At 38.1% G+C, this 25,146-nt stretch overlaps 3 protein-coding genes and 1 pseudogene across 7 annotated transcripts; 1 reads left to right on the forward strand and 3 right to left on the reverse strand.

Annotated features, from left to right (window-relative positions):
• Positions 1-4: 4 nt before the first annotated feature.
• Positions 5-1,887, reverse strand: LOC114745702 (bZIP transcription factor 17-like; annotated as a pseudogene).
• Positions 1,888-4,056: 2,169 nt separating this feature from the next.
• Positions 4,057-7,888, forward strand: LOC114745703 (cAMP-regulated phosphoprotein 21). Of its 3 annotated transcripts, none has more exons than XM_028933866.1 (4): positions 4,057-4,383; positions 5,389-6,010; positions 6,728-6,955; positions 7,605-7,888. In XM_028933866.1, the coding sequence occupies exons 1-4, from the start codon at positions 4,272-4,274 to the stop codon at positions 7,627-7,629; spliced, it is 987 nt and encodes a 328-aa protein (XP_028789699.1). In that variant the 5' UTR covers positions 4,057-4,271; the 3' UTR covers positions 7,630-7,888. The 3 variants fall into 3 exon arrangements, with proteins under 3 accessions (XP_028789699.1, XP_028789700.1, XP_028789698.1); XM_028933867.1 differs by having other exon boundaries at positions 6,728-6,912; XM_028933865.1 differs by having other exon boundaries at positions 4,058-4,383; positions 6,728-6,998.
• A 3,202-nt stretch (positions 7,889-11,090) lies between these two features.
• Positions 11,091-13,637, reverse strand: LOC114745707 (transcription factor MYBC1-like). 3 transcript variants are annotated; one of them, XM_028933871.1, is made up of 2 exons: positions 11,985-13,637; positions 11,091-11,790 (listed from the first exon to the last, which is right to left on the reverse strand). In XM_028933871.1, exons 1-2 carry the CDS (start codon positions 12,879-12,881, stop codon positions 11,764-11,766), a joined length of 924 nt encoding a protein of 307 aa, XP_028789704.1. In that variant the 5' UTR covers positions 12,882-13,637; the 3' UTR covers positions 11,091-11,763. The 3 variants fall into 3 exon arrangements, with proteins under 3 accessions (XP_028789704.1, XP_028789705.1, XP_028789703.1); XM_028933872.1 differs by having other exon boundaries at positions 11,091-11,834; XM_028933870.1 differs by having other exon boundaries at positions 11,091-13,636.
• Positions 13,638-14,787: 1,150 nt separating this feature from the next.
• Positions 14,788-23,212, reverse strand: LOC114745708 (calmodulin-interacting protein 111-like). The gene is given in 13 exon segments (XM_028933873.1): positions 14,788-15,585; positions 16,268-16,455; positions 16,833-17,023; positions 17,121-17,201; positions 17,302-17,728; positions 18,218-18,690; positions 19,008-19,215; positions 19,758-19,965; positions 20,191-20,632; positions 20,635-21,064; positions 21,888-22,052; positions 22,480-22,781; positions 23,026-23,212. Coding segments are annotated over 12 exon segments (3,183 nt in total). The 5' UTR covers positions 22,768-22,781; positions 23,026-23,212; the 3' UTR covers positions 14,788-15,503.
• Positions 23,213-25,146: the final 1,934 nt, after the last annotated feature.

Below are 25,146 nucleotides of genomic sequence, written 5' to 3' on the forward strand. Positions count from 1 at the left end.
CAGAGTGGATTATCAAGTTCCCATCAATCTTCACAAGCTTATCATTCCGTGGAACGTACAGAGAAGCAAGAAGAGGCTCTGGTTCGCTAGCATTGCCCTTATGAACAGAGCCATCTGAGCCTGTTCTACATGGGGAATCCCGCTGTTTATATGTTTCTTCTTCTAATTTGCGACCTTTCTCATATATTAGTCTATCAGAAATACTCAAATTCCTACTAGAGAATCCTACTGTCCTATCTCCTTCAGATCCATTCCTATAACCAATTATCTCCCAAACTTTTCCTCCGCGCTGACTATAAAATCTATCAGCAATAGAGATGGACCTACCGGGAATATTGTCCCCTAAATCTCCAAAATTATAATTGACCAGAGGAACAAGTCCACCAAAAAGAAATATGAAGAAAACAAACCCAGGAAACTAATGCTGGCAACCTTCTTAGTTCTTCCCTCAGGCTTCTTATTCTCGGACTTCTTGGCCTTTGGAGCTGATTGTGATTGTTGAGACTTTAACCTGGGAATTGGAACCAGAGGAACCTGAGAACCTTGCGGCTTGACTGCATAGGGTGCATACGGCATCCATGGATAAGGCATGGGTGCCATCGGGGGATGCGGATACATCCCTGGAGCTGGCGGAAGGCACATTCCAGTAGCACTCAATTGCTGTCTCAAAGTAGCATTCTCGGCCATAATAACTGATACCTTACTACTCAAATCAGTTATGGTAGAATGCATTGACCTCACCTTCTCCTCAAGCTCCTCCACATAATGCTTCTTTCTCTGTCTGGAGAGCTGGGCACTCTCCCGATTCCTTAGCAGCCTAGCCTTCCTTTTGTCGTCCTCTTCGTCGAGGGCACTGAGATCAGACTGCTGACTGGTATTATCCATAGGCATCGATGACTTCCGAAACTTCGTCGTTCTCGCCTCAGTATTTCCTTCATTGTGCTGCTTCTTCCTTTTCAAATCATAAATTTTGCCCATTTCCCCCAATCTTCTATTCTGACCAGCAATCCCAAGAGAAGAAATGTCTCTGTCGTCGCAGTCAGAACTCAGTGTAGGTGAATTCATCACTATACGTTGCCTGAACCGTGAGATGAAACGGGACCACCAGAAGACTCCCGATCGCAAGAATCAGAATCTGGCAATTTAAAGCTCGAAACCTTACCATCCAGTGAATGGTGCGAGTCCTGATCACCAGAAGTATCCGCCGAGTGTGCCACAGAAAGCTCCCGGTGGCAACTACCGGACTCAGGTGATTGTGAATTCAGGAACTGCGAAACATTAGAAATCTGATTTCCCGAACCTGAAGTATCCGAGTCCGGTGACTCAAAATGGGTACTGTTGTAGCTCAACTGCTTATCATCGACATTCAAGTCGGCATCATGCAATGCAGGCGATTGCACAGAGTCATTGGGTATCAGGAAATCATCGACTTCTAGAGGAATATAGAGATTGTCGAGATCATCGAAGGAAATCTCGAAATCCCCATCGTTCCCGAATTCCATGGCCAAATCAAGGTCCGATGCGAATGCTTCAGAAGGCATGGCGTGATTGTTGTCGGAGAAAAAAAGGGGATCCATGGACGGGGCAGGGAGGTTATCCAACTCGGATGATAAATCGCTGAAACACAAATCCGAGGATGGAGTTGGCTCAGTCATGGGGAGGGTTTTAGAAATGAAGAACCAAAGGAGAGTTTCAACTTTCAACTTTCGACCAAGACTTGGAAGTCTTGGACATTGACGATGTTTCCGCGTGATTTCGTTTTGTTGACAGGGGATTTTGTTTCGCTCCATGGATAGTTAGGACTTAGGCGACGCGCATCAGATTGGGCGTGGAGGGAGCCAGCTGGTTTTGGCGCTCGTGGAGTGAACAAAAGGGGGGTGCGAGTGGTGATGAAATGGCAATGAACCTCGTCCACAAGGGAATGACACGGGGGAGACGAGGTCATTGACACTTGAAAGAGGAAGTTTCTAGGGAGGCGTGAATACTGTGCATCTTGGAGTTACGTTTCCGCCACGTCATTCTCCAAACGGCACGCTGTAATGATGTCGCAGCCTACTTGCTGTTCTTATTTTTCTCTCGGCTTTCCTTTTTGTTCAAAAGTGGTGCATGGCTTTGACAATAAACATCCAGGATTGACAAATGTGGGCTTTGCAAAAGGCCTGGTCCAACGAATACGGCCCATTTGAGTGGACAGTCGCTGATGTCCCTCGATTGGGCTTTTCATGGGCCATTAGAACCCGACTGGAGTTGCCCCGCTATTGTCGCTGGTGAACCGGACCAGATATCATTTTTGTTAAAATCCCGTCAAGACAATACTATTCAAAGCCGATCACCTCATGACCAAACTAATTTTATACAAAATCGTGTCTATGTAGATACTAATTCAAATACCCCTTAAAATTAGAAGTATGATTTCTTAGCAGGCTCGCCTTTATAAACACGGCCCCCGAGTCTCCTGTAGAAACGGTGTCAGCCTCCCATCCAAGATATGTCTAAAATGTCTTGTTTCTTAATTTATTTCCCCTTTTTTTTTTCCTGAAAACAAATACTACTTCCGGTCCTTCATATAAGACTTTTTATTTTTACGTTGGTTCTAAATATAAAACCTAATCCAATTTGTCTCTCATATTTACTCAATTTTTTCCAAGACAGTCCTTCTAATAATTATAGTTTTAACCAACATAGTTTATTAGTAAAGATATTTTCGGAAAGACAACACTTATTTATTACAAATAATTAATTTAACTTATTTCTTTAATCTCCTCAAATTAGTTAACTGACTCTTATAATTAGGATCGGAGGTAGTATTTAAAAATATATAAAAACTAAATGTACATGTAATATATATAAATATATCAATCATGGACTAAAAATCATATCTTCTTATGGATATAAAATTCTATTGCCGCAACGATAATATTATATACTCCTCCGGTCCTTATTATAAGACCTAATTTGACTTTTTATTTGGTCCTAATTATAAGACCCAATCCATTTTTTCTTTTATATTTATGCATTTTTTCCCAAGATAATCCTTCTAATAATGATAGTTTTAGCCAATATACTTAATTAGCAAGGATATTTTAGGAATAACAACACTTATTTATTATAAATAACCAACTTAACTTACTTCCTTAATCTCCTCAAATAAGTCAATTGGGTCTTATAATTAGGACCGGAGGAGTAGTTTGTTATTAGACTTCTTACTATCTGATTAAGTTTTGTGGGAAAAAAAGTATCTCGAGGCTCATGAAAACATAGTCATTTTTGGCAATAAATAAATTTGAGACATTATTTCAACCTTCAAGGCGTCACATGTAGAAGTGCATGTTTAGATTGTCGTTTCCAATGGCAAAAGTGTCTTAGAAATGATGAAACTGAGTTGGATAGAAAACGTTATTTGGTTGGGTTAACTTTTTCAACTAACTTCTGACTTTCAATCTCAGTTGGACTTAATAGAGGAAAATCTGATTTTTTAAACTGTAGTATCAAAAGGTGATTATTAAAAATAAGCATCCTAGATTTATTCCCACATTTTTCTCTTTGCCTCATCTCCTTTGTTAGCATAATGAGCTTTTATTCAGATCAAATAAATTTTAATTTATATTCATATTTGTCCGTTATATATATTTAATTAATTATTTACAATGTGTTTTCAAATTTTTTTTCGTAACAAATATTTTTATTTTATAATTTCACAAATAAACTATTTATATTTTATCATAATAATTTTATATATTTTTTAAACTATTATCATATTAAAAATATAAAATTTCAAACACGACTATTCAGTAAAATCTACGCTTTTTTCAGTCATTTTACAACTAAACTAACTTTTATATTAATCATCTAAAATTTTTTAACTTTTTAACTGAGTTTTTAAAAACACCTATCCAAACATATCATAACTAACTTTTATTCTAATTTTAATTACAAAATTTAGTTAAACTAAAAGTTAGTTTTGGCTAACATGGATCCAAACACAGGCGAAGAAGGCGAAGAGGCGAGGGAGAGAATTTTGGGACCTATAAATTGTGAATAGTTTTATTCTGAGAGGGCTCTCTTTCGTTGGGCATTGGTGGATAGAGGGAGAAGGATAGAAAGACAGATGAGAAGGGTTCTATCTTTCCCATGCGTATAAGGCACATTTCCTCTTCCTCTCCCCCTCTTCCTTCTTCCTGACCTTCCTTCCCCTCGTCCCGAGGGAGGAATTACAGAGAAAAAAGAAGAGGGACAGGCTTCTCCAATCTACCTGTTTTTTTCGTAGAATCATGGATTCCTCATCTGCTTCCATTGATGCCTTTTCTGGATTCAAGGACAAGGAGTCAATGGTTGACCCCTTCTTGGTTGAAGCTCTTCAGAACTCTCGTCACCGTCTCACCAGTCAGTGCCCCTTTTTGCCTTTTGCTCTTGTTTTTATTTTGGTCTTAGATGTCTTATGTCGAAGAGTTATTTGTTTGTTGACTTTATGTTTAGATTTTTAATTTTATAGTTTTCTTCTTCGTCGATGCGATTTAGGTTTAGGGGTTGAGATAAGACTCCGCGGTCTTGTTAACGTTATGTTTAGTATCGATTTTATGAGATCTGGAATAATTATAGTCGTTCTTTCATTTGCTATGACTCGTCAAATTACCTTAGGAATTGTCACTTTGAATTCGATATGTAGCTTTGAGCTGGTTCCTTTTAAGGGGACAAGGATACTCCACGTGCTTGCTATAATGAATCCCAAAATTGGGGGCCTTTGAATTTCAGACCAATCCAAAAATTTATTCACACATCAGACACGCGCCTCAAGATCTTCGTCATCGGATGGATGCAATGTAGATGCACACCAAGTACGTTCTCTTTGATATAAAATTCTAGTCGAACAAGTGAGGATGAAACGGCGGTGCAGCTTAATTTTCTATCTTCCTAACGTCGCGTCAGTTTTATACTTCGACTCTTTAGAAACAGGGCACCCACCATGGACTATGTAATTCAATTCAGCGAGACTCTTTAGTGGATAACTTTGCGCTTCTCATGTCAAAGCCCTATATTTGTAAATAACAAATCTTTTCCGGTGTATGGATATCATAGAAAATTGTGTACCCTGAAATTCATGGCGAAATAACTTGAGTCTGAGACTCTGTTCATTTGGGCCTTGAGGCTAAAAAAGCTCTCTTGACATTGCCACTTCATATTTTGAGTAGCTGGGGTATTGTTTACTTTGCTCGAGTGTCTTGTCATATACTAGAAGCAGAAAATCTTCAATGGTGGGCTGGCTAATGGATTTATAGTTTTCTTGGAACTTTATGGGATAAACTTTGAGGGTTCTGGTCTTTCTCCTGTGATGGCTCGCTTTTCCCAACTAATGTTTCTGTTCAACTTTCTGATTGTGTTGTGTTGTAGTTTTGCGCATGGAACTTGATATTCAGAGGTTCTTGAATAACACTGATCAGCAGCATTTTGAGTTCCAGCACTTCCCTTCTTCCTATCTTCGACTGGCAGCACATCGTGTTGCTCAACACTACGGTATGCAAACTATGATTCAAGATTATGGCGTAGATGGACAGGGAAGTAAAATAGTGGTGAGAAAGTTAGCAGAAAGCAGGTATCCCGCAGTCCGCTTGTCTGAAATACCTGCCAAACAACCAGAAAATGATAAACCTGAGCAGATAAAAATTGCCATAAGGCCTAGACCTAATAAAAGCAATGTAAATGAAATCAATGAAGCAGGACTGAAAGGAAATCCTATGAGAAGTGTGGAAGAGAGGAAGGAGGAATATGATCGGGCACGAGCACGCATCTTTAGTGGCTCTAGAAGTTGTGATGCAAGTGATGCATTGTCCCAGGTCCCGGTGGATGTAAGAAATTGTAGTGTGGGCCAGGATGAGAATGAAGCTGGCAAGAACCCTATGGCTGATTCAGAAAAATGCACCAGTGTCAAGGATATTGGTTCCACTCGTGTTGCCATTTTAAGAGATAGGGAGAAGGATCGTAGTGACCCAGATTATGATCGTAGCTATGGAAGGTAAGATTCATTCATGTACCTAACTATTTTAGGAGATGCCCAAACATTAATTCTAGTGTTGCAAGCTCCTTGCCAATGTTATATTAGCTGAAAAACCATTGGAAAAACTTATGTGCACCTCTATATATTTTTGTTGTTATGTTATCCAATTAAAACATGACAAGTCTATGGTGGTTGTATAATTTATACCCCAGCGTCATTTTTTTTCCCCAAAAAAATAAACTATATACGTATCCTATACTTTTGTTAGAGAACTTATAGCACAGATATAAGGATCTGCACGTGAGTCCACTGTCCATCTGAAAATCCTTTACATAGAATTTTTAACAATATTTCTTTTTAACTTATAATTTTCTGCTTTACTTTTGTTCATATGCCGACTGCAGTAATCTAAGTAAAGCGAGAATTAATTTGTTTTTTCTTTGTCTGTGGGATTTAAAGTGTGAGTGAGGAAGGGGTGGGTAGAAGGAGAGGGAGATGGACGAGCAATATCTCTTTAAGCCAGCATTCATAAATCCAGACTTAAATCAGAAATGCTTTTGGCAGTGCAAAGTACAAATATAAGAGCATATTGGATCAATGGTTTTAAATGGTCTCATGTTTGTTCTTCTCTGAATTGTTCCTTTTATTTGCTAACTGGTGTTATAATTTGGTGATTATTTTTAGCACGAGAAGAATTTGTTTATTAGTATGATTTACCATAATGATTTTTGGCAGGTATGCTAGGAATTTTCCAAACTTGGCGCCTTTTAGTCTTCACAAAGTTCCACCTTCATTTGCTCAATATGACAGTAACTTCAATCAGCTGGGTCAGATGTCACAAACTCAGCCTTCACTTGGCTATGGACCCCCTTCAAGCCCACTATTGAGTCCTCTCTGCCCTACTGGACTGAATCAGACGGGTGGGAATGTTACTTACCTACAGTGGCCAAGTGCTGCTATGATGTATGCACATTCATATGACCAATTTAGACATGCTGTTTTTCAGGTAAACAACTGTTAATATCATTAATCCATCAGTTGTGGCTTGGTGTTTGTGTCTCTTAGCTATGAATGGCAGAAAATTTTTAGGTTTTTAGAGTGTAAGGTCTATGACTGTTAGCAATAGCATGACCAAATTGTAAATGAATTTATTTGCCGGTGCGGGAGTTGTCATCGTACGGTATCTTTTCCCTTGTGGGAATTTTAGATGTTTGTGCAAGCTTTCTTTTCGTTCTTGTAATTTCTTGTTTCATACTGCTTTTAGAATTGGGTTGTTGCGCCAGTTTTATTCCTTCACTTTGTGCTTATCACAGTTTGTGATGGAGCATGAATGGCTGTATGGAACATCATTGTTTTAGCGTTTTTCCCCCCATATTTTACCCCCAGTCATAAGTGACATTGGGAGCATCGAAGGTCACCCAGGTTAATGTAGTGGGGTCACTTTGTATTATTTGAATTGTTCTTTCCGGTGAGGATTAAAGAAATTTGTGGCTTTCGGGAATTTGCACTTGCTTCATATACTATATATTCCATGCATCGTCGCTTTCGCCAGGCGCTGCATATGATTAACCATTCTCTTATGCGTCATATTCTCTCTTTGGTTGCTTTGCAGGCTCCATTTGGTCAACAGCCGCTGAGCTTTGATTATCCGCAGAACTACTAGACGATGGCTGATGGGGATTTATCAATTTGTACGCTGAAATTATTTTAGCTGTAGGTTTTGAGATTTAGGTTCATGCTTTTGGAACTCTTAGTAGATGACCTATTGTTCCAATTGTAGTCTGTCTTCCGTTTTAGATTTTATCATAGTAAAATATATTATGGTTACAGTGGATCTCAATATATACACAGGTATTCATGGATACTCCTTTCTCCTCTAACGCCGGGGACGCAAAATCTTAGTTGTTGTTCAGGTGCTACGAGTATGCCATGCGGCCCCAACGGCGCCGTTCTGAAACATGCTGGTAGGGTCTTGCGCACAACCGGATAACCGGAAATGGGTGTGGGAAAAACCGAAATCTAGCATCCTAGTTCATCTCCGTTCCCAAAAAGGACAGTATTCCCTCCTTCTTATTATAAGGTTTAAATAACTAACTCACAGATACTGAAATATTAGTTAAAATTATTTAAAAGCAATAAATAAATGAGAAATATAGTTTTGTTTTCAAATATGTTTTTATAATAGATAAGGAAAAAGATAAAAGAAGATATATGAAAAAAAAAGGTGATAAGAAGAAGTATGATAAATGAAAAAAGAATACATAATTAAGGATAAAATAAAAAATGTATTAAATATTAAAATCAGAGTAAATTGAAGCTTATAAAATGAATGATAAGTTTTTTAGTTACTTTGTTTACGCCAATTAGCCATGACTTGATAATTTGTTAACGCCAATTGTTGAGTTTCCAAGTGTTCCCGCAATGCTCAAGGTTCTGTTCTGACGTTGTGAACTGTGAATGTCAGAAAGACAGATAATGAGTCCCAAGTTCCTGAGTGTGATTGTGAAATCCAATTCAGTTATTTACACTCGTGGTGCTGCATGTCTGGATTTGGCTCCGCAGCTCAGATGAGTTTGCTTTTCCTGCTTCGTCGTGGGTGCAGCGCGAGTTCAGGTCTTGCCTCTCAAATTTCAAAATACTCGTCCCGTTCTTAATATAGACCCAATTCTTGAATTGATTTTAGTTCTAAATATAAAATCCATTTCTCATATTTATTAAATTTCTCTAAATTACCTCTATAGATACTCCTTCAATCATAATCAAATAGAAGAGGGAGTAGGGGTATTAAAAAAGATGATTATGGTGTTTTAGGAAAAATGTGTCACTTTTCTTATAATTAACTAACTTACCTAACTTCCTTAATCTAATCAAATTAGTTAAATGGGTCTTATATTAAGGACTGGAGGAGTATTTACTTATAAAGTGTGATCAATTAAGAAAGTAGTATCTATATTGCTTTTATTGTAATCAAAATATAATTAGCATGGTCATATATTAGCATATTTTAAATATCTAGGCAGCCTTTCCGAAGTTATTACTCCAAGTAGTTTGAATCCTAAATTGATAATATATTAGGAATATATTTAATGCGAATTGAATATATTAAAGGTTAGTTGATAATCAATATATATTCTTAAGATAATATTCTATATATTGAATATATTAAAGGTTAGTTGATAATCAATATATATTCTCAAGATAATATTCTATATAAGTCCGGGCAGCAGATTCAACAGAATATGGAAAACAACATGGGGGCAAGTGGGAGAGACGATGGGACAGGGAGAGGATTCTGGTTCGAGTAACTTCCATGAAGCGAACAATAGAAGGGTTAAGTGACCAGTTGGATCCAACATTAGAAAGAATAGTTTAAAGCGACGGGTTAATGGAAGATGATAAGTATGTTAATGGAGTGCTTGCACCCCAAATAAATAATGTGAGGTCCAGGGTGGCGTCCACCTTCTTCTGAGCCTGGAATCTTGCAACCAAAGGCTCTGACGCATTAAAAAACAAGGACAAAGCAAGAAACGCCAAAGATTTTGTTGGTCCTCCCCCACATGGCCTCCATTCCATTATTGCACAAATCCAATGGCCTTTCTACAACATCCAGATCCTAATCCAACAATGCAATGCAGAATATCTGTTGGTTTTGGTACCACATTCCAAAACTCGAAACAAATGTGAGATGCTGCTCATAATGTTACTGCCACCTTGTCCCAATGCTTCCCCATTTTTAACTACCTCATCATCAATCATCATACCCTTCGTTGACCCCCTTCCCCTGCTTCTTCCTTTCCACTTTTTGTCTTGGCATGGCTTCATTCTGCAGCCCCGTCTTTCGCTTCTGATTTAGTGGTAAACATGATTTCATGGTGTATCGTGTAAACTTGTTTTTTCTCTCTCTGTTTTCTTTTATAGTGAGAATAACACGAACGCACAGCATCATAATAATGATTTTGACATACTGCATCACACTAATGAGAAACTCAGCTCTCCATTTTTATTTCTGCTGCTGTAAATGTGCAAATGCAGAGAAGAAGAGACCAGAGAGGGGGCAAAAGAAGAAAAATGAAAAACAGCGAGACGAATTTTCAAGGCCAGCACACTTCAATTATTTGTGCCTATAATCGGGATTAAAATAGAGCTGGATAAACAAATTATCGCATCGACAATTAACTACTGACGAAACCAAGTTCAAGCCCGCCAGAAAGGAAAACCTGTATTCTATAGACCGTATCTAAGACTTTTGGCCGAAGCTACCTGAATCGATCTTTCTTCAGAATGATTGAAAAAAACATCCAAACATGACAAACAACACATGAAGAAGGTGTGGAAATTTAGACACAGAACCGAGTAAGCTATATGACTTCAGATTGAATGCTACGAGACCTCAAACAATGTACACGTTATTTAAGTAACCCGAAAATTACGTCGGCCCTACATTAAGGGATCAACTTTGATTTCCCAAACAGATGAAATGAAATTGAGATGTTAAATTAAAAAGAAGAATTCAAGACAAGCCTAGCAGAACGGCTACGTGTATCTCTAAAAACAGGAGCTGAATTATTCGCGTCAAAAGTTACAGACCTTGCCGAGAGTTTTGTTTTTCAGTCGGGACCAAATATCTCGTCCCGAGGTTAAATATACGTTAATGATTAACATCTCTATAACAAGCGTTTCATTTAAGATGAATTATTCTTTCTTCCAAAAAATAATATCCAATTATGGGATAACCAAAATCCAAGTTATGTGCAGATGTATAGTCATACAAGAATTGGGAGCTTCAGTAGGAAACAGATCCTGTTCAGAAGAAGGGAGGATATATTATTAAACAAAGTCACGTAGTATGGCTAAGATCCGTGATATGAGCAAATAGATCATCATAGTTCTTTAGTGATGCATTTTCTGCGCATCTCTTATTTTATTAGTAAGGAGGCAATGCAGAAAGTGAGAAAACATGTATATGATGGGTTAAATAATAAAATAGGACGTGCACAAGAAATGCACCACTAAAGAAATCGCAGAAGATCCATTCTCAATCATCATATAATGAGACCCACTGTCAGCCTCAGGACTTGGGATATAAAGAAATCAGGTATGCCTGTCAGACAAGAAATACAACGTGGAGCTTTTATTTATTTTTCCTTTGAAAAGAGTACATCTAGAAATTATGGAATCTAGCCTACTACAATTCATTAGCATAGGGGTTAACCCAACAATGCCGTGAGATCAGGATTTAAAAATATGCCCTTACATCTGGCGTTTAAATCTTCTATATATACGCCTCACCTCTACAGAAATAGACAGCTCGACACTCGAGAGACAAATCTTTCAGTTCACAATAGAGGATCCTGGATTTAGTTTAAGAATTCACAACCAACTCCACCAACCAGTATGCTTCCTTTGATTCCTAACTAGTGTAGCACAAAATTAATTTAAATCTGCAAGCTCATTGTCACTGGAACTTGTTGCTTCAGCCAATCCTGTCAATCAAAAGCTTCCCAAGTAGAAGCGCTCGGGATTATATTGAACTGCAGGCGATTCTTAGACAACAATGGGATGAGTCTTGACGCAGCTACTGATTCATGCACAAGCTTGCAAATATTATTTTCCCACTTCAAAAGTGACATCATGGTATATGTCAGTCACCTGAACTATGGACGTGGTTGTACAGGAACGACACCACTGTGGAATCTAGCAATCTATTCTAGTCATACTCATTATTATCGAACATATCCGATTATGCCACAGAAGCACGACAGGTGGGACTCTTAGATCTGCAGAAGTGCAGATAACACCTAGACTCCAGAACCAATTAGTAGCATCAAGATTACCGTGACCCCTAAAACAAAATTAAACAAGGACACTCAACATGAACCACCAGAAACAATATTTCGCAAGACAAGAAGGTGAATATAAGGAGAATTAGGAAACTCAATAAGAGGACCACAGAACAGATTCAATCATCCCCAGTAGGAAATAAAGTAAGAACCTTTCTCGCTCCTGCCGCGTTGGCCGATTCCATGTCCTCCACATAATTAGCGGTTACTGGATTGTGCACTGGGGCTCCCATCCTGTGAAGTGGCTGAGCTTGAGACTGCCTTGTTAGAAAGGGATGCTCAAAGTGCCCGTTTGGCGGTGAACCAAAATGTCCCACCTGTCTGTGATACTGTGGCTGCAACTGTGGATGCGCGGCCGCCGCCGCCGCAGCTGCCACCATGTGCTGCTGGTGATGGTGGTGCTGCAGAGTCTGGACCGGCACAAACGGCAAGAAATGATCCGAATTAGGCCTAGTTGGGTGCAAGAAATGGGGTGGCACAGGCGAACTAGCAAACAAATGGTCAGTGGCAGGATCTGCAGAAGCAGCCAATGGACCGCCTCCTCCTCCGCCGCCGCTGCCTCCGCCGCTGCCGCCACCGGATAATCCTTGCATGCGCTTAAGATAAAGCCGGTATTTCTGCAAGTGGCTAGCCACGTTTTCCCTGGTTAATCCATCCACACTCATCAACTGCATTATAGTCTTGGGCACAGCATTCTTTATTCCCAAGTGTGCCACAGCATCAACAAACCTCTTGTGAAGCTGTGGAGTCCAAACGAGGCGAGGACGTTTAAGGGTGCGAGCGGGTTCCTCGCCTCCAATACCAGAACCCAATTCAGCGGAATCAGCAAAGTCCGTGGAGTTTGGGTGAGTAGGATTTCCAGGAGAAGGCAGAGGATTTGACGGAGGAGGGGCCTGAGGGAGTTGTTGTGAGGTATTGACATGAGGATTTCGGATATCAAAAGCCAAAGCAAGATCAGGAGTGATTAGGGTTTGGGAGAGGGGCATGAGTTCGTTCGGAGCAGGGAGTTCCTCCCATCGCGATAACCAATTCGGCTCCTCTTCCCTCATTATTTCGCAAATCCAACCCGAACCCAATCCACTATTCCTATTTTCTGGTCAGCAAAAACTAGATTTTTGGAACTGAACAGAACCACGGGAGATATGGATTGTCGAAGGAGGAAACCAGACAGGGATTTGATTGTTGAAAATTCTCTCTCTCTATAGAATTTGACTCAGAAAGAGAGATGAATAGATAGATAGATAAAGTCAATGACGCGAGGAGGAGAGCTCTGAGTGGAGAAAGATAGGGGCAGCAGAGGTGGCGGCGACGGTGGTGGTGGTGGTGGTGTTGGTGGCAGAACTGGAGGAGTTGGGACTTAGGAGGAGATGGAGAGAGGTTCGAGGTGGATCTTGTCTTGTTTTCAGCTGTTATTGTTGTTGGGACTCTTGCTGATGCTTTTTTCCTTATGATTTTTATGAGATTTATTTTTCCGGGATTTGAGGGTCTTACATTTGAGAGCGAGTGTTTCAAGATCTCGTGATCTTCCTTCCACCTGCATTTGGAGGCGCGTTAGTTGCACGCTCCTCTGCAACTCACCCAAGGAGTACCCCACTCGTGAAGCAGAATCAAATAGGTATTCACTGATTGTCCAGGGGACCAACGGTAACCAGGAACAGAGAGGAATGGATGCATTAGTGGCGCGTAAGCCACACGGGTGGTGAAGGAATAAATGGTTGGAGGGAAGTACAACAAATATGAATTGTACGGGAGGCGAATGGAGTTTAAGATGAGGAGAGAGATGCAAAGATTCTTTACTTTTGTGAGATTTGTTGTTTGTAGATAGGGAATAACATGAGCTGGTGTTTGTTTGGTTGTGAGGATATCTCCCAAGTTTCAAAAAGATGGCATTGGGTTTCGGATGCCAAATGGAGATCGATCCCCCCATACGATGCTGACTTATAGGCCTATTCCTTCCTGGGATGAAGTGGAGATAATCAATGGACGCGCAAACAAGTGATAAAATATAGAGCAAGGGGCTGGAACAAAAACCACGATACGCCCAGAAAAGCAAGTGGATGAGCTGTTGGCACCAATCCAAATATGAATTTATAAGCCGATCGGTCTGCACTCTCTCAAGGCAGACACAATACACGCATGAACCTGATGCCTTTCCTATTATTAGCAAAAGTAGAGGGCATCACAATTATTGGAGCTATAAGGAGAGGGGAAGGAGGGGGGTCCCTCGCGCCAACGTTGGCAACACTGCTACTCACGTACCAATTGAGGGTTATTTGGAAGAGCTTCTAATTAAATTCTAGACAGTTTTTCAATTTTAATTTACAAAACATAAAATAAATATGTGAAAAAAATTATCCCAACTTATGAGTGCCTTGAAACGGTACGGCATCGTAAGAATGAGGCCCCCACCATGTGACGCTATGATAAGCTCGAAGACTTGACTCACACATTGTGCATAAGAAACGATACCATAATTTATGCATCTCCAAAATAATCTCAATTTTGGTTTTTGGTGGCATGCGGAGGTAATTTCATGTTTTCTTTTAAAAAAAAAATTTAACATGTCAGTCAGAACATTATGAAAAGGACATCATAAAATTGAGATAGAAAATACCACTTATTTGGCATACGGGAGAAACTAAGCTGATGATTAAAAGGTAAGAAAATAAACAAGAATAACTCGAATTCACAGCCCCAAGAGACCAAAATTCAGTTTTCCTACAAGTTGTAAAAACCCAGATCCAGAGAGTAATTCAGAGCTCTTCCACAACTAGTTCCTACTTGGAAGCCTAAATTCCAAAATCTCAGTTACTGTAGGAGTATAGAACTTGCCCCTTCTACATTGAATTCTTTTTCGTCCATTTACAATTATCCAATCACCGTTCTAGAAAATTTTCAAACAAGCGAGAAATAACAGTTTCTCACTTCCACGGTATGTAATAATCTAGCGGCACATAAAATTAAAAGGTCTATTGCATTTGAACAATTATGCTTGAAAGACCAATTCCATATTGTCTTGAAGTAGAAAACATAACCCTGTTCCATGCACTCTATCTTCTAAAATAACAATCACTTTCTAGGAAAGAAAATAGGAATCCTCAAATAATATGGATAGAATATAATACACAACTTTTTATGGGAAAAAAAACTAAGGAAAACATTTAGATTTAAACTAAGCAGCACAGGAACAATACACAACTAGCCCCTTTTTCCGCCAAATCGAAAATAATACAGGCATGCGACATAAACTTTCAACAAGGGGAAAGATGAAAATCCGTATATAAAGTTCTCTCACCAAATATAATTGCAGCACTAACTCGTGTGACAAAGGAAGAACCCACAGAAAGTATAAAAAGCTGAAATGACGAACAAACCTGATTTTTCAGATCAAGAAGGGCTACCTGACACGTCTTCCAAAATAATCTAATATTGACCAATTTTTCAAGCTAGGTCAATGATATCAAATAAAATATGCAGCCTAAAAAAAATTGGCCTAACCGACCTGTCTGCTTTATCTGATTTTCTATTTTTGACACTGGTTAAGAATCTACGTTCTGTGACTTTGAAAAGTAACTGCAGCCAGTCAGTAGGGCCGCTCACTTCCATTGACTATGGAACAAGGCACGTGAGCCTGGTCACCAGAATCCAACTAGCATGATAGTGAACTGTGACTACCCACATGAAGCAGTTGTCGAATAGAAAACAGCCACTGAAAACCGATAGAGAAGCAATTTGGCAGATCTTATGAATTTCCTGCATCATTAGGAATATAATAAACAGAAAGTTACTTGATACTTTCTATTTTTTCCCTTCTTATACTGAAAAATACACTTGGGGAAATTCAAAGGGAAGGGGAAAGCAATCAATCGATCTACTCCAGAATGTGCTAGGTTCTATGACTAGGCTCAATTGTAGGGGCATGCAAAGGCTTGGTTGGCATGATGAAACATTAGCCAAGTTGCTTTAGATTCGGACAGGACAGAAACTGAAAAAAACTGAACCAAGACAAACTGAGTCAGTGGACTCAGAAGCATGGGGTGTGTGCTTGTGAGGCATAATCTCAGCATTTTTCGGAGGAAAGTTTCTCCTCGCCCAGCTGAGCACTAAACAATAACATACGTACTGTTTTAGGAACACCAACATAGAGGATGAGACACTGTCCAAGACTAAATCCAACTGAAAATGTAGGGTGTATCTTGTCGACTAAGAGCAATTCTGCTTCTTCTTCTTCCTTTTTCTTTTTTTTTGGGTGGCAAAAATTCAAAGAGGGAAGGCTCTAAACAATGTGCAGAACCCGCTACTCTTGATATATTTGGCCAGGGCAAAATACTGTCTCATCAGCACCCAATTTCAGTTAATTTTTCCACAACCCAAAAAGAAAACAAGATTGAAAAAGGTAATAGAAATATAACATGCAATATTAAAAAATAATTACCCAATGGGGAGCCAAGTAGATCTGTTTGAACACTGCATGTTGCTGCCCTCATGTTTTACATCACAGGTGCCTACAGCCCTTTGAAATTTAGCTGACAGCTGTTGGTAAGACTGAATCTCTGTTGGCTGCACCTGTTTAATTGCCGTCTTCAAATGCTTCATTGTTATTGCCGAAGCATTAAGGCTCTCCTAATAAAATCACCAAAAACTTGATTTTAACATATGCCGTAAAAATATATCAGGCTGCAATAGAGCCAAGCTCTATGCTCAATCTTGTCAATTTAAAAATTAGACAAGACATGTAAAGTTTCTTAGATATTTGCTATGAGGTTCTGCTATAAAAATAAGAGATTTTTTTTCCCTTCAACTGCTTATACTATAAATCATTCTATTTTTTTTAAAAGAAAAAAAACACCCATCCACATGCCATGATTCGGAAATCATTTATTTAATAAATGGGTCACAACAAAACCGAATCTTTTAATTATCCAAACACAAGTTGCTCACAATTATTCAGTTCAGAGGCACCCCTTTAATAAATCAACCACCATTGTTGGGAGACAAACCTCAATAGCTGCAACAGCTGCCTCCCGGCATATTAGTGATATATCAGCACCAGTGCAACCGTCTGTAAGAGAAGCCAGTTCTCTTAGGCTTACGTCAGAACAACATGGGATTCTCTGCAAGTGAATGCGGAATATCTCTTCTCTGTCAATCTCATTTGGAGGTCCCACATACAGCAGACGGTCAAAGCGTCCTGTAACACTCCCCCATCAATCACTGAAAACTTATTCACTTCCCTCTTCCTTTCTGTCTCTATAGACGTGAGAGCAACTGAAAGACAGATGGAATACCTGGTCTTAAAAGGGCAGGATCAATCTTGTCTGGCCTATTTGTAGCAGCAATGACAGTGACATTAGCTCTTTCATGCAGACCTGAGAAATTATTTTTAATCAAAACCAAAATCTTGATCTATTTCCCATCTATATGTAAAACAACCACTCACATATCTACTGATTCAGAATTATCACTAACCATCCAATTCAACAAGAAGTTGACTCATGACTCTATCTGATACTGAAACACCATCACTTTCCTTCCCCCGAGTGACGGCAAGGCCATCTATTTCATCAAAAAATACAATAGATGGAGCATTGGCCCTTGCTTTTGCAAACAAAGATTTGACAGCCTTCTCAGATTCACCTACCCATTTGCTGAAGAGTTCCGGACCCTTAACAGCCAGAAAATTCATTGCTGCTTCAGAAGCAACTGCACGTGCCATGAGAGTTTTGCTACAACCTGGAGGTCCAAACATCAACACACCTTTTGGAGGCTGAGTCCCAATACGCTTCAATGCATCATGGTGCTTCTGGGGCCATTCTACTGCTTCCATCAGCTGGGCTTTGACATCCTTTTGGCCACCAACATCTTCCCACTTCACCTTAGGAATCTCCAGGATTACCTGATAGAAGACAGTAAAGTTTAAACAACAAATACAGCTTTCATCTGGGTATAGTGGACTGTTTTCTGATCACAATGCTCCTTAGGTTCAATAATTTACCCACAAAAAAGGGCAGATCAATAGAACTGCAAACACTTTCCACTATATTTTCTCAGGAAGTCCTCACACATGGACCCGTACTTTACACCATAGACTAATATAATCACAACAAATTACCATTGCAGTTGAATGTAGGATTTCGTAAAGACAAAATTTCTTGTTAATATAAATCCAATGAAGTGAGTTGAACATATCTGCTGGAAAATTCAAGGCATCTGCGACTCTTAACACATTACCTCTGATCTTTACGTGACATAGATTACCCCTCATATGAACCAAAAAGGACATTAATGAAAACATCGTCATAAAAACAAGCACAAATTTATAACGCAGATCTAGGTTGATTGCTTCCACATCTTATTGGAAAACCACTCATAACACAAATTTTACCTCTCTCATGGCACTGGGTCTTATTATCATTCTTGCCTTCTGAAAATCTTCGTAAGTTACTTTCAAATTATGATCCTCACCACTGTCAGGAACTATTTCCATATTGTCAGAAGTTAAACCTGTCATGCAAGAAGGTAGCAAATAGTTCGAAGCCACTGATAACTCTGAAACAGATGAAGGTGAATGGCCAGAATGATCTCTTGAGTCATCTTCATCTTTAAGCAACGCAGGTTGCTGACCCTTATATTGTGAGGATGTTCCATCATAGCAGCAATTATCCCAATCCTTCTTAAAATTAAAATGACGCCTAAGACAAACCAAGCCTGCCTCTTTGCAAAGGGCAACTAGATCAGCACCCACGAAACCATGTGTGACTGTGGCAAGATATTCAATTTGTATCTCTGAAAGAGCGTGATCCACTTCACTGAGAAGAGTGAGCAACAAATCCAAACGTTGGAGAGGAGATGGCACACCTAAGTATAAATTTTTAGGGAGACACAGGTGTTAGTTGAATTGTGAATCTGCAAAGAATTCAAACTAAATAATAAAAAGCTGTAGCCCAATTAAATTGAGAAATGAAATAGAAACAAGAGAATAGCATGTCTAGGAAACCTACAATGCCCCTTGCCATTCTATCAGTCACAAGGGAGAAGAATTAAGCTTGATCTCCTAAGAAACATACACCACACACCCAACCCTCAACCCCAAGAAAAGAAGTTTCTGCCAGTTTTCTTCCGAACCAAAAAAAATCAAAGCCATGTACTACCTTCTCACCGCAATGTTATCATACCAATTTCAATTTCCTTGTCAAATCTTCCAGGCCGCCTCAGAGCAGGCTCAATATTGTCAGGCCTGTTGGTGGCAGCAATAACAAGTAATCCTTCAGTTCTACAAATTCCATCCATGAGATTCAATAAGGCGGCAACCATTCTCTGAGAAAGCTCATCACCACCATCTTTCCTTGAAGGGGCAATAGCATCCAACTCATCAATAAACACCTGTAATAGAAATTCCTTCAGTTAGGCGCTTGGAGGAACCACAAACATGGTTTGAAACAAGTTGGACTACTCCCAGCAAATCAAGCACAACACTTCAAAAAGAACCACAAGTAATCAAATTATTAAAAATTTTAACAAAAAATGTTTGGGAATCACCATAGCACTGTATAAAAATAAATATTTTATATCAAAGGAACGTGATAACTGCTCAACAACTCTAGAAAATCAACAGGAGAAAATGTCCTTCAAGTGAAGCATATCTGCTAAATAACTCTCAGTTGCTTAAATATAGCAGGCTTTGCTAACCAAGTCAGTTGCTGAATCATCATTAGGAATTAGTTCCCCCCCCCCCCCCCCCCAAAAAAAATCAGGAATTAGTTTTGAAGATTCATCAATTGGCACTAAAATCCCTTGTTCTATAACAAGCTTTTCCTTTGTGAACTGTAACTCACAAGTCATAAACATCAACATCAGAAACACAGAATTTCATCCAAATATGAATAAAATATGAAGCTAATAAATTAGCTTTAACAAGATCCAACCACAGCAGGTGCAGCCTTAATGGCTGAATCAAAAACTTCACGCAATGCTTGCTCACTTTCACCATAATATTGGCCTACAATTTCAGGTCCATTTATCCAGAAAAGATTGACCCCCACATCATGAGCACACAATTGAGCTAGTGAAGTCTTTCCTGTGCCAGGTGGACCATGAAGAAGAACGCCTTTTGTAGCTCGTAACCCGAAGTTACTGGAAAGACAAGTAGCATATGTAAGCAGAAATGCATGGGCGTATATACATGTGATGATACATATGAGAATAGAACTTATAATTTGATCCATTGACATAAATTGATACTATATGACAATGATAAATATAAGTCAAGATTCTAATTTGATTATATTAGCATGGCATTCCTATGATTCAACATTGCATGCATACCACAGGTTGAAATATCCAACAGACAAGGCATACCTTAATAGGTCATTTTTTACTGAAGACAAAATTATATCCTTCAAAACTGCATATTCTTTAGAAAGACCACCCAATTTTGAAATATTATGAGGTACACTAGCCTTAGTGCCCTTCTCCCTGAGTTCCACCTTAGATAAATCTCTTTGAATCAGCTCATCAGAAGTCACATTTGATGGCAAAGATAAAGATACCTTTGTTTCACGGGTGACAATAATAGCATGATTTGTATGCTCTGATATGTCAGAACCCTCTCGGTATGAAGAACTAATTTCACTTGATGAATTAGTAGACTGGTCTCCTGACACACTTGTAGCTCCTATTACTTGGAAAACGCACAGCTCTGAAAATATTTGTATGGTCACAATATTCCCTAGTAGTAACCAACGGGAATACAACCATGACATTGCGCATGTCTGCAGTAGTTTTTTGGAGCTTTCATCCCCAATGCCTCCCTTAGATCAAATGAAATTAGGGATTGGCTCTTTTGATTATGTATGCTAGAAGAAGAATCTTCAAATATAGGTGAAGATAAATCACTAAAACTAGACAATTTCAATCCATTCGAAGGTGTTTTAGAAGTAACATTTTCATTCCCAAATTGAAGATTGAATTTTGCTGCAGACAAGTCCGTTGGTGATATGTTACCGATTTTCATGGGTAATCCATTCTTCAAAGGTGCCAGCTGAAGATACAAGTCCTTGCAATCATACACCAGCAGGCTATTATCTTCTGTAGAACGTGGTTGATTTTTCTCATTTACAAGAGAAGATAGGCACTGATTCTGCACCGGATAAATGAAAACATGTGTGCCAAAAGTAGGGCATCCCATGGTATGAGAAAGCTCTGAGGAAATTTGTACTCCATTCTTCAAAACCTAAGTAAATATAATGAAATAAATTAGGTATACATGCATGGATAATAGGGAAGAATAAACATGCTTCAAAGAAATGTCCTATCCCTTTGTAAAACCAATGAAGGGAACCCTCCCGCTGGGCGGTGACTCTAGCAAGCCCAGGAAACAAGAAAAAGCCATAGAAAAGTTGAATTTGCATCTTAAAATGCTATTGTTACATTTGAGCGATTACCCCCAAACACCATTAAAACATGCATGCATCCAGGCACCCCCCCTTTTTTCCAGGGGTTTGCTTTTTCCAAACTACAAAAACCAGTAAGAAAAATCTCACAGAAGCAGGGCACACTAAGTGGATTTTCAATCCTGAAGAAAATCCTCCTCCATGGATTTTCTCATGGCCTTCTTGGTAGCAACATTTACAACTTTAATACAACTCAGAAGCTGTGGCTGTTATGGTCTAGTTTGGTTTAGCCAGAACAAATCCCTAACAACCTGACAGTGAAGGTATCAATAATTATTAATTATTAGCTTCCACGTTTCTTCACTCACAGTATTTGTTGAACAAAGGAGACCTGATCCAAAAATTCAACAATACAATTTAATCTTACTCCTAAATGTCCCCCAGAAAAATGCTCTCAGGGAACCCTTTTACTTCCAGAAATTGATTCCCATAGAATGTTTATCTCCCTGGTAACTCTAGCTCATAGTTTAGAATTGATTTCCTTAACTACATAATATAATGACATTAAACCTCCTTCTAATTTCGTGCTTATATTGTTATCAGTTTTTATACTAATACAGTAGCACTTCAAATGTTTGATGGCTGAAAAGTAGCCAGACAAACCTTGCTAGAAGGAAAAACTAGTGCAAGAGCAAAGTAGTTCCCCGCAACACTATCAGAAGTGTTCCCAGCATCCAGTCCATAGCATCGGGCACATTCTTTTGTTAATGATTTAAGAGGAAAGCTATCTGAATCCAGATTTTTCTTTCTCGGAGATGCAATTGAAACCTGCCAATTGAATTAATATGATGAGATGAAGTAGATTAAAGGACGACCACGAAAATAAAAATAAAGTAGAACCATAAAAATAAAAATCTTGTATGGAAATCTATGTTAGCCTTGGATAACTGACTAGGTGTCTTGCGTTCAAAAAATGGCATTACTCAATATTCGTTGATCTGGTATCTATATAAAATGTTATAATACTAATCAGATCTCAAAAGTGAGTGCTTTGGACATGCTAGAGTCTTCTGCAAATCATCATGAATCATATATTCTCTGCGACCAGCAGATAAAAGTCAAAATTTAGGAAACCCTTTTTTATCCATCAATCATCTACCACCAATTTACATTTACATTGTAATAGATGCAAGAAAATAAAGACGAGAATTGCAGCTGTAATTATTATTATTGAGTTAGCAAATGGAAAAATTACCGACACAATGGAACCCGGCGCAAGGCAAGAAGAAACCATGGAAGACTCAGAAAGCCAGATTTTACAGCCTTTGGATTTCAGCTCCACAGCACTGATATCGCCAACAAAAGCAGAATTGCCAATGAAAGGCGGGAATATTTTTGATGCTTCTTCACAAGAAAGGATAAGTTCTTCTTCACTCAGATCTGAATCTCTGTTAGGAGTCAATGACGGTGTACGAGGAGAGGCCACTTCAGAGGCTGATAGCCTCGACTGTGCCTTGGCATGCTTTTTTCCCTTCGAAGGCATCTATAACTATTTTTCTTTTCAAAAGAAAGCAAAGGCACACAAATTCAAAACATCCCAGGATATCAGACCGCAATATTTTGCAATTCAAACCGCGCAAATTAACGTAATCAACAAAAGATTCTATCCAACTCTCCTCTCAGAATTCTTTGATCGTTTTCTAAAATTTGGTTTGTTCGAGAAAAGAATATTTACGCTGAGTAGATTAATGGAGTAAGGGACTCAAAAGTTATTGGGTGTTGTAGCAACAGAAGTACGGACCTTGCAGGACGTGAGACTGAGAAGCCAAATATTTGCTGCAACCAAAGGACACTCGATAAAGGCAGATGAATGAGGGAAAGAGGAAGAAAGGGGATTCAACACACGATATGGCCCTCAAACTCGCTTGTGAGGGAGGCCAATCGACGACTGAGCTGGCAGTGCCAGAGGGTTTAGGGTTTATGGCGGGCTGGCGGCAACGGTTTTTCCCTCCTGATAACGTCCTAAAATTAATTGATTAAATTGAATGCCTGAATTTTTCCCCTTTATTTAATTTTTTTCCTCGTTCGCCGTCGTTTTCTTATGTTTGTCGAGCTGTTTTGAGAGGATTACTGTGAGCTTTATTTAAAAAATAAAATAATTACTAAAAAAATTTTAATGACGAGTTAAAACATATTATAATTCTTAGGATTTTTAGTAATTATCTTTTTTTTAGGGTTTTATAATAATTCTTCTTAATTTTTTTATAGATAATACCCTTCTGGTCTTAATATAGAACTTTATTTGAAAGTTGATATTAATCCTATATATAAGATATACTACTTCCGGTTCTAATTATAAGAGCCAATTGACTAATTTGAAGAGATTAAAGAAGTAAATGGAGTTAGTTATTTGTCTTAAATAGGTGTTGTCTTTCCTAAAATATCATTGCTAATCAAGTGTATTGATTAGAACTATCATTATTAGAATAGCTACTTTGGCAAAAAATGTATAAATATGAGAGACAAAGTGGATTGGGGTCTTATATTTAGGATCAAAATAAAAGTCAAACAGGATTTTATATTAAAGATCGGAGGTAGTATTTCACATACTTATCAATTTTTTTTCAAATTCACTCTATTGATATTTTTTAACAATAATTAGTAGAAGAGGGAGGGATGGAGGAAATTTAGAAAAATGATTACAATGTTTTAGAAAAAAATTTATATTACTTAATTTAACTAATATTTTTAATCTACTCAAATTAGTTAATTAGGTTTTATATTAGGAATTAGAAGAATACTTAATTTGATAAATAATCTTTGTTAGGGAGATCATTTTAATTTGGTCAGAAAAGGAAGTTTAATTGAAGTTTTTTTCTAAAAAAATGTTAAAAAAGAAAAAAGAAAATTGATTGAAAGACCATATCAATAAATATTTGGATACTAATTCCGTAGAAATTAATTTTAAATTCAAAATGATTTGAGCAGATTCTAAATTTTTTAAAAAAAAAGTAAAATGACTGTGTTTTGGGGTGTGTTTTGGATGAAACCAAACCGTGGTTTGGAAAAGTGATTCTGAAGAATAGATTCTGGGGAGAATAGATTTGTGAAGAATAGATTTTGTAAAAAGTGATTCTGAGAAGTGAGTGTTTGGATAGTTGTTATCAGAAGCACTTTTTATATACAAATTACTAAAAAAAGACATAAGTTAATATGATAATTACAGAAAAAATAGATTTTATGATATATTTTAATTTGAAGGAATAAAATTGTTAATAATATATTTTTTACCAACATAATTAATAATACATAAGATAATATAATTAATAAATATTAATGTGTATATATATTATAAAATATAAGATTAAATATGTTTATCAAAAAATATGTTTATAAAAAAAAATAACAAGATACATATCATATAGGCTCTCACACTCTCCCTTTTTCTCCAAAAGCAAAAAATTTTTGCTTTTTCCAAAACCATGGTTTTGGAGTCAAAACCATGGTTTTGACCCAAAACCATGATTTTGGTTTTTAGAGGGGGTGTTTGGGTGATTGACACCCCAAACCATGATTTGGGGTGTCACCCAAACACACCCTTACAATTTTTTCTTTTTTTGAGTCTGACATTTTGGTTTTAAGAGGCCATGGTGATTCTGGGAAAACTATGTACGAATGCAAAAAAGACTAAAACGCTTTTCCAGAAAGAAGAGAAAAAAAGAATGGGGGAAGAGAAAACGAGCAGGAAGTGACAAGGCTTCATGCAAGCAACGTTACGGTGTGGCCAAGTTTGTCGGTTCCTAATCAAACACCTTTCCCCTAAAAGACTTTGGTCCATTAAATGCAAAATTTAAAACACAGTAATGTTACGCAAAATAATTTGGCTTTTCAGTCTGTTTGCCCAATTTTCTAAAGAATAAAT

Source organism: Neltuma alba, unplaced genomic scaffold (genome assembly GCF_004799145.2).
Source record: "Neltuma alba isolate B1F8T4 unplaced genomic scaffold, ASM479914v2 tig00004758_pilon, whole genome shotgun sequence".
In the NCBI taxonomy this organism is placed as follows: domain Eukaryota; kingdom Viridiplantae; phylum Streptophyta; class Magnoliopsida; order Fabales; family Fabaceae; genus Neltuma; species Neltuma alba.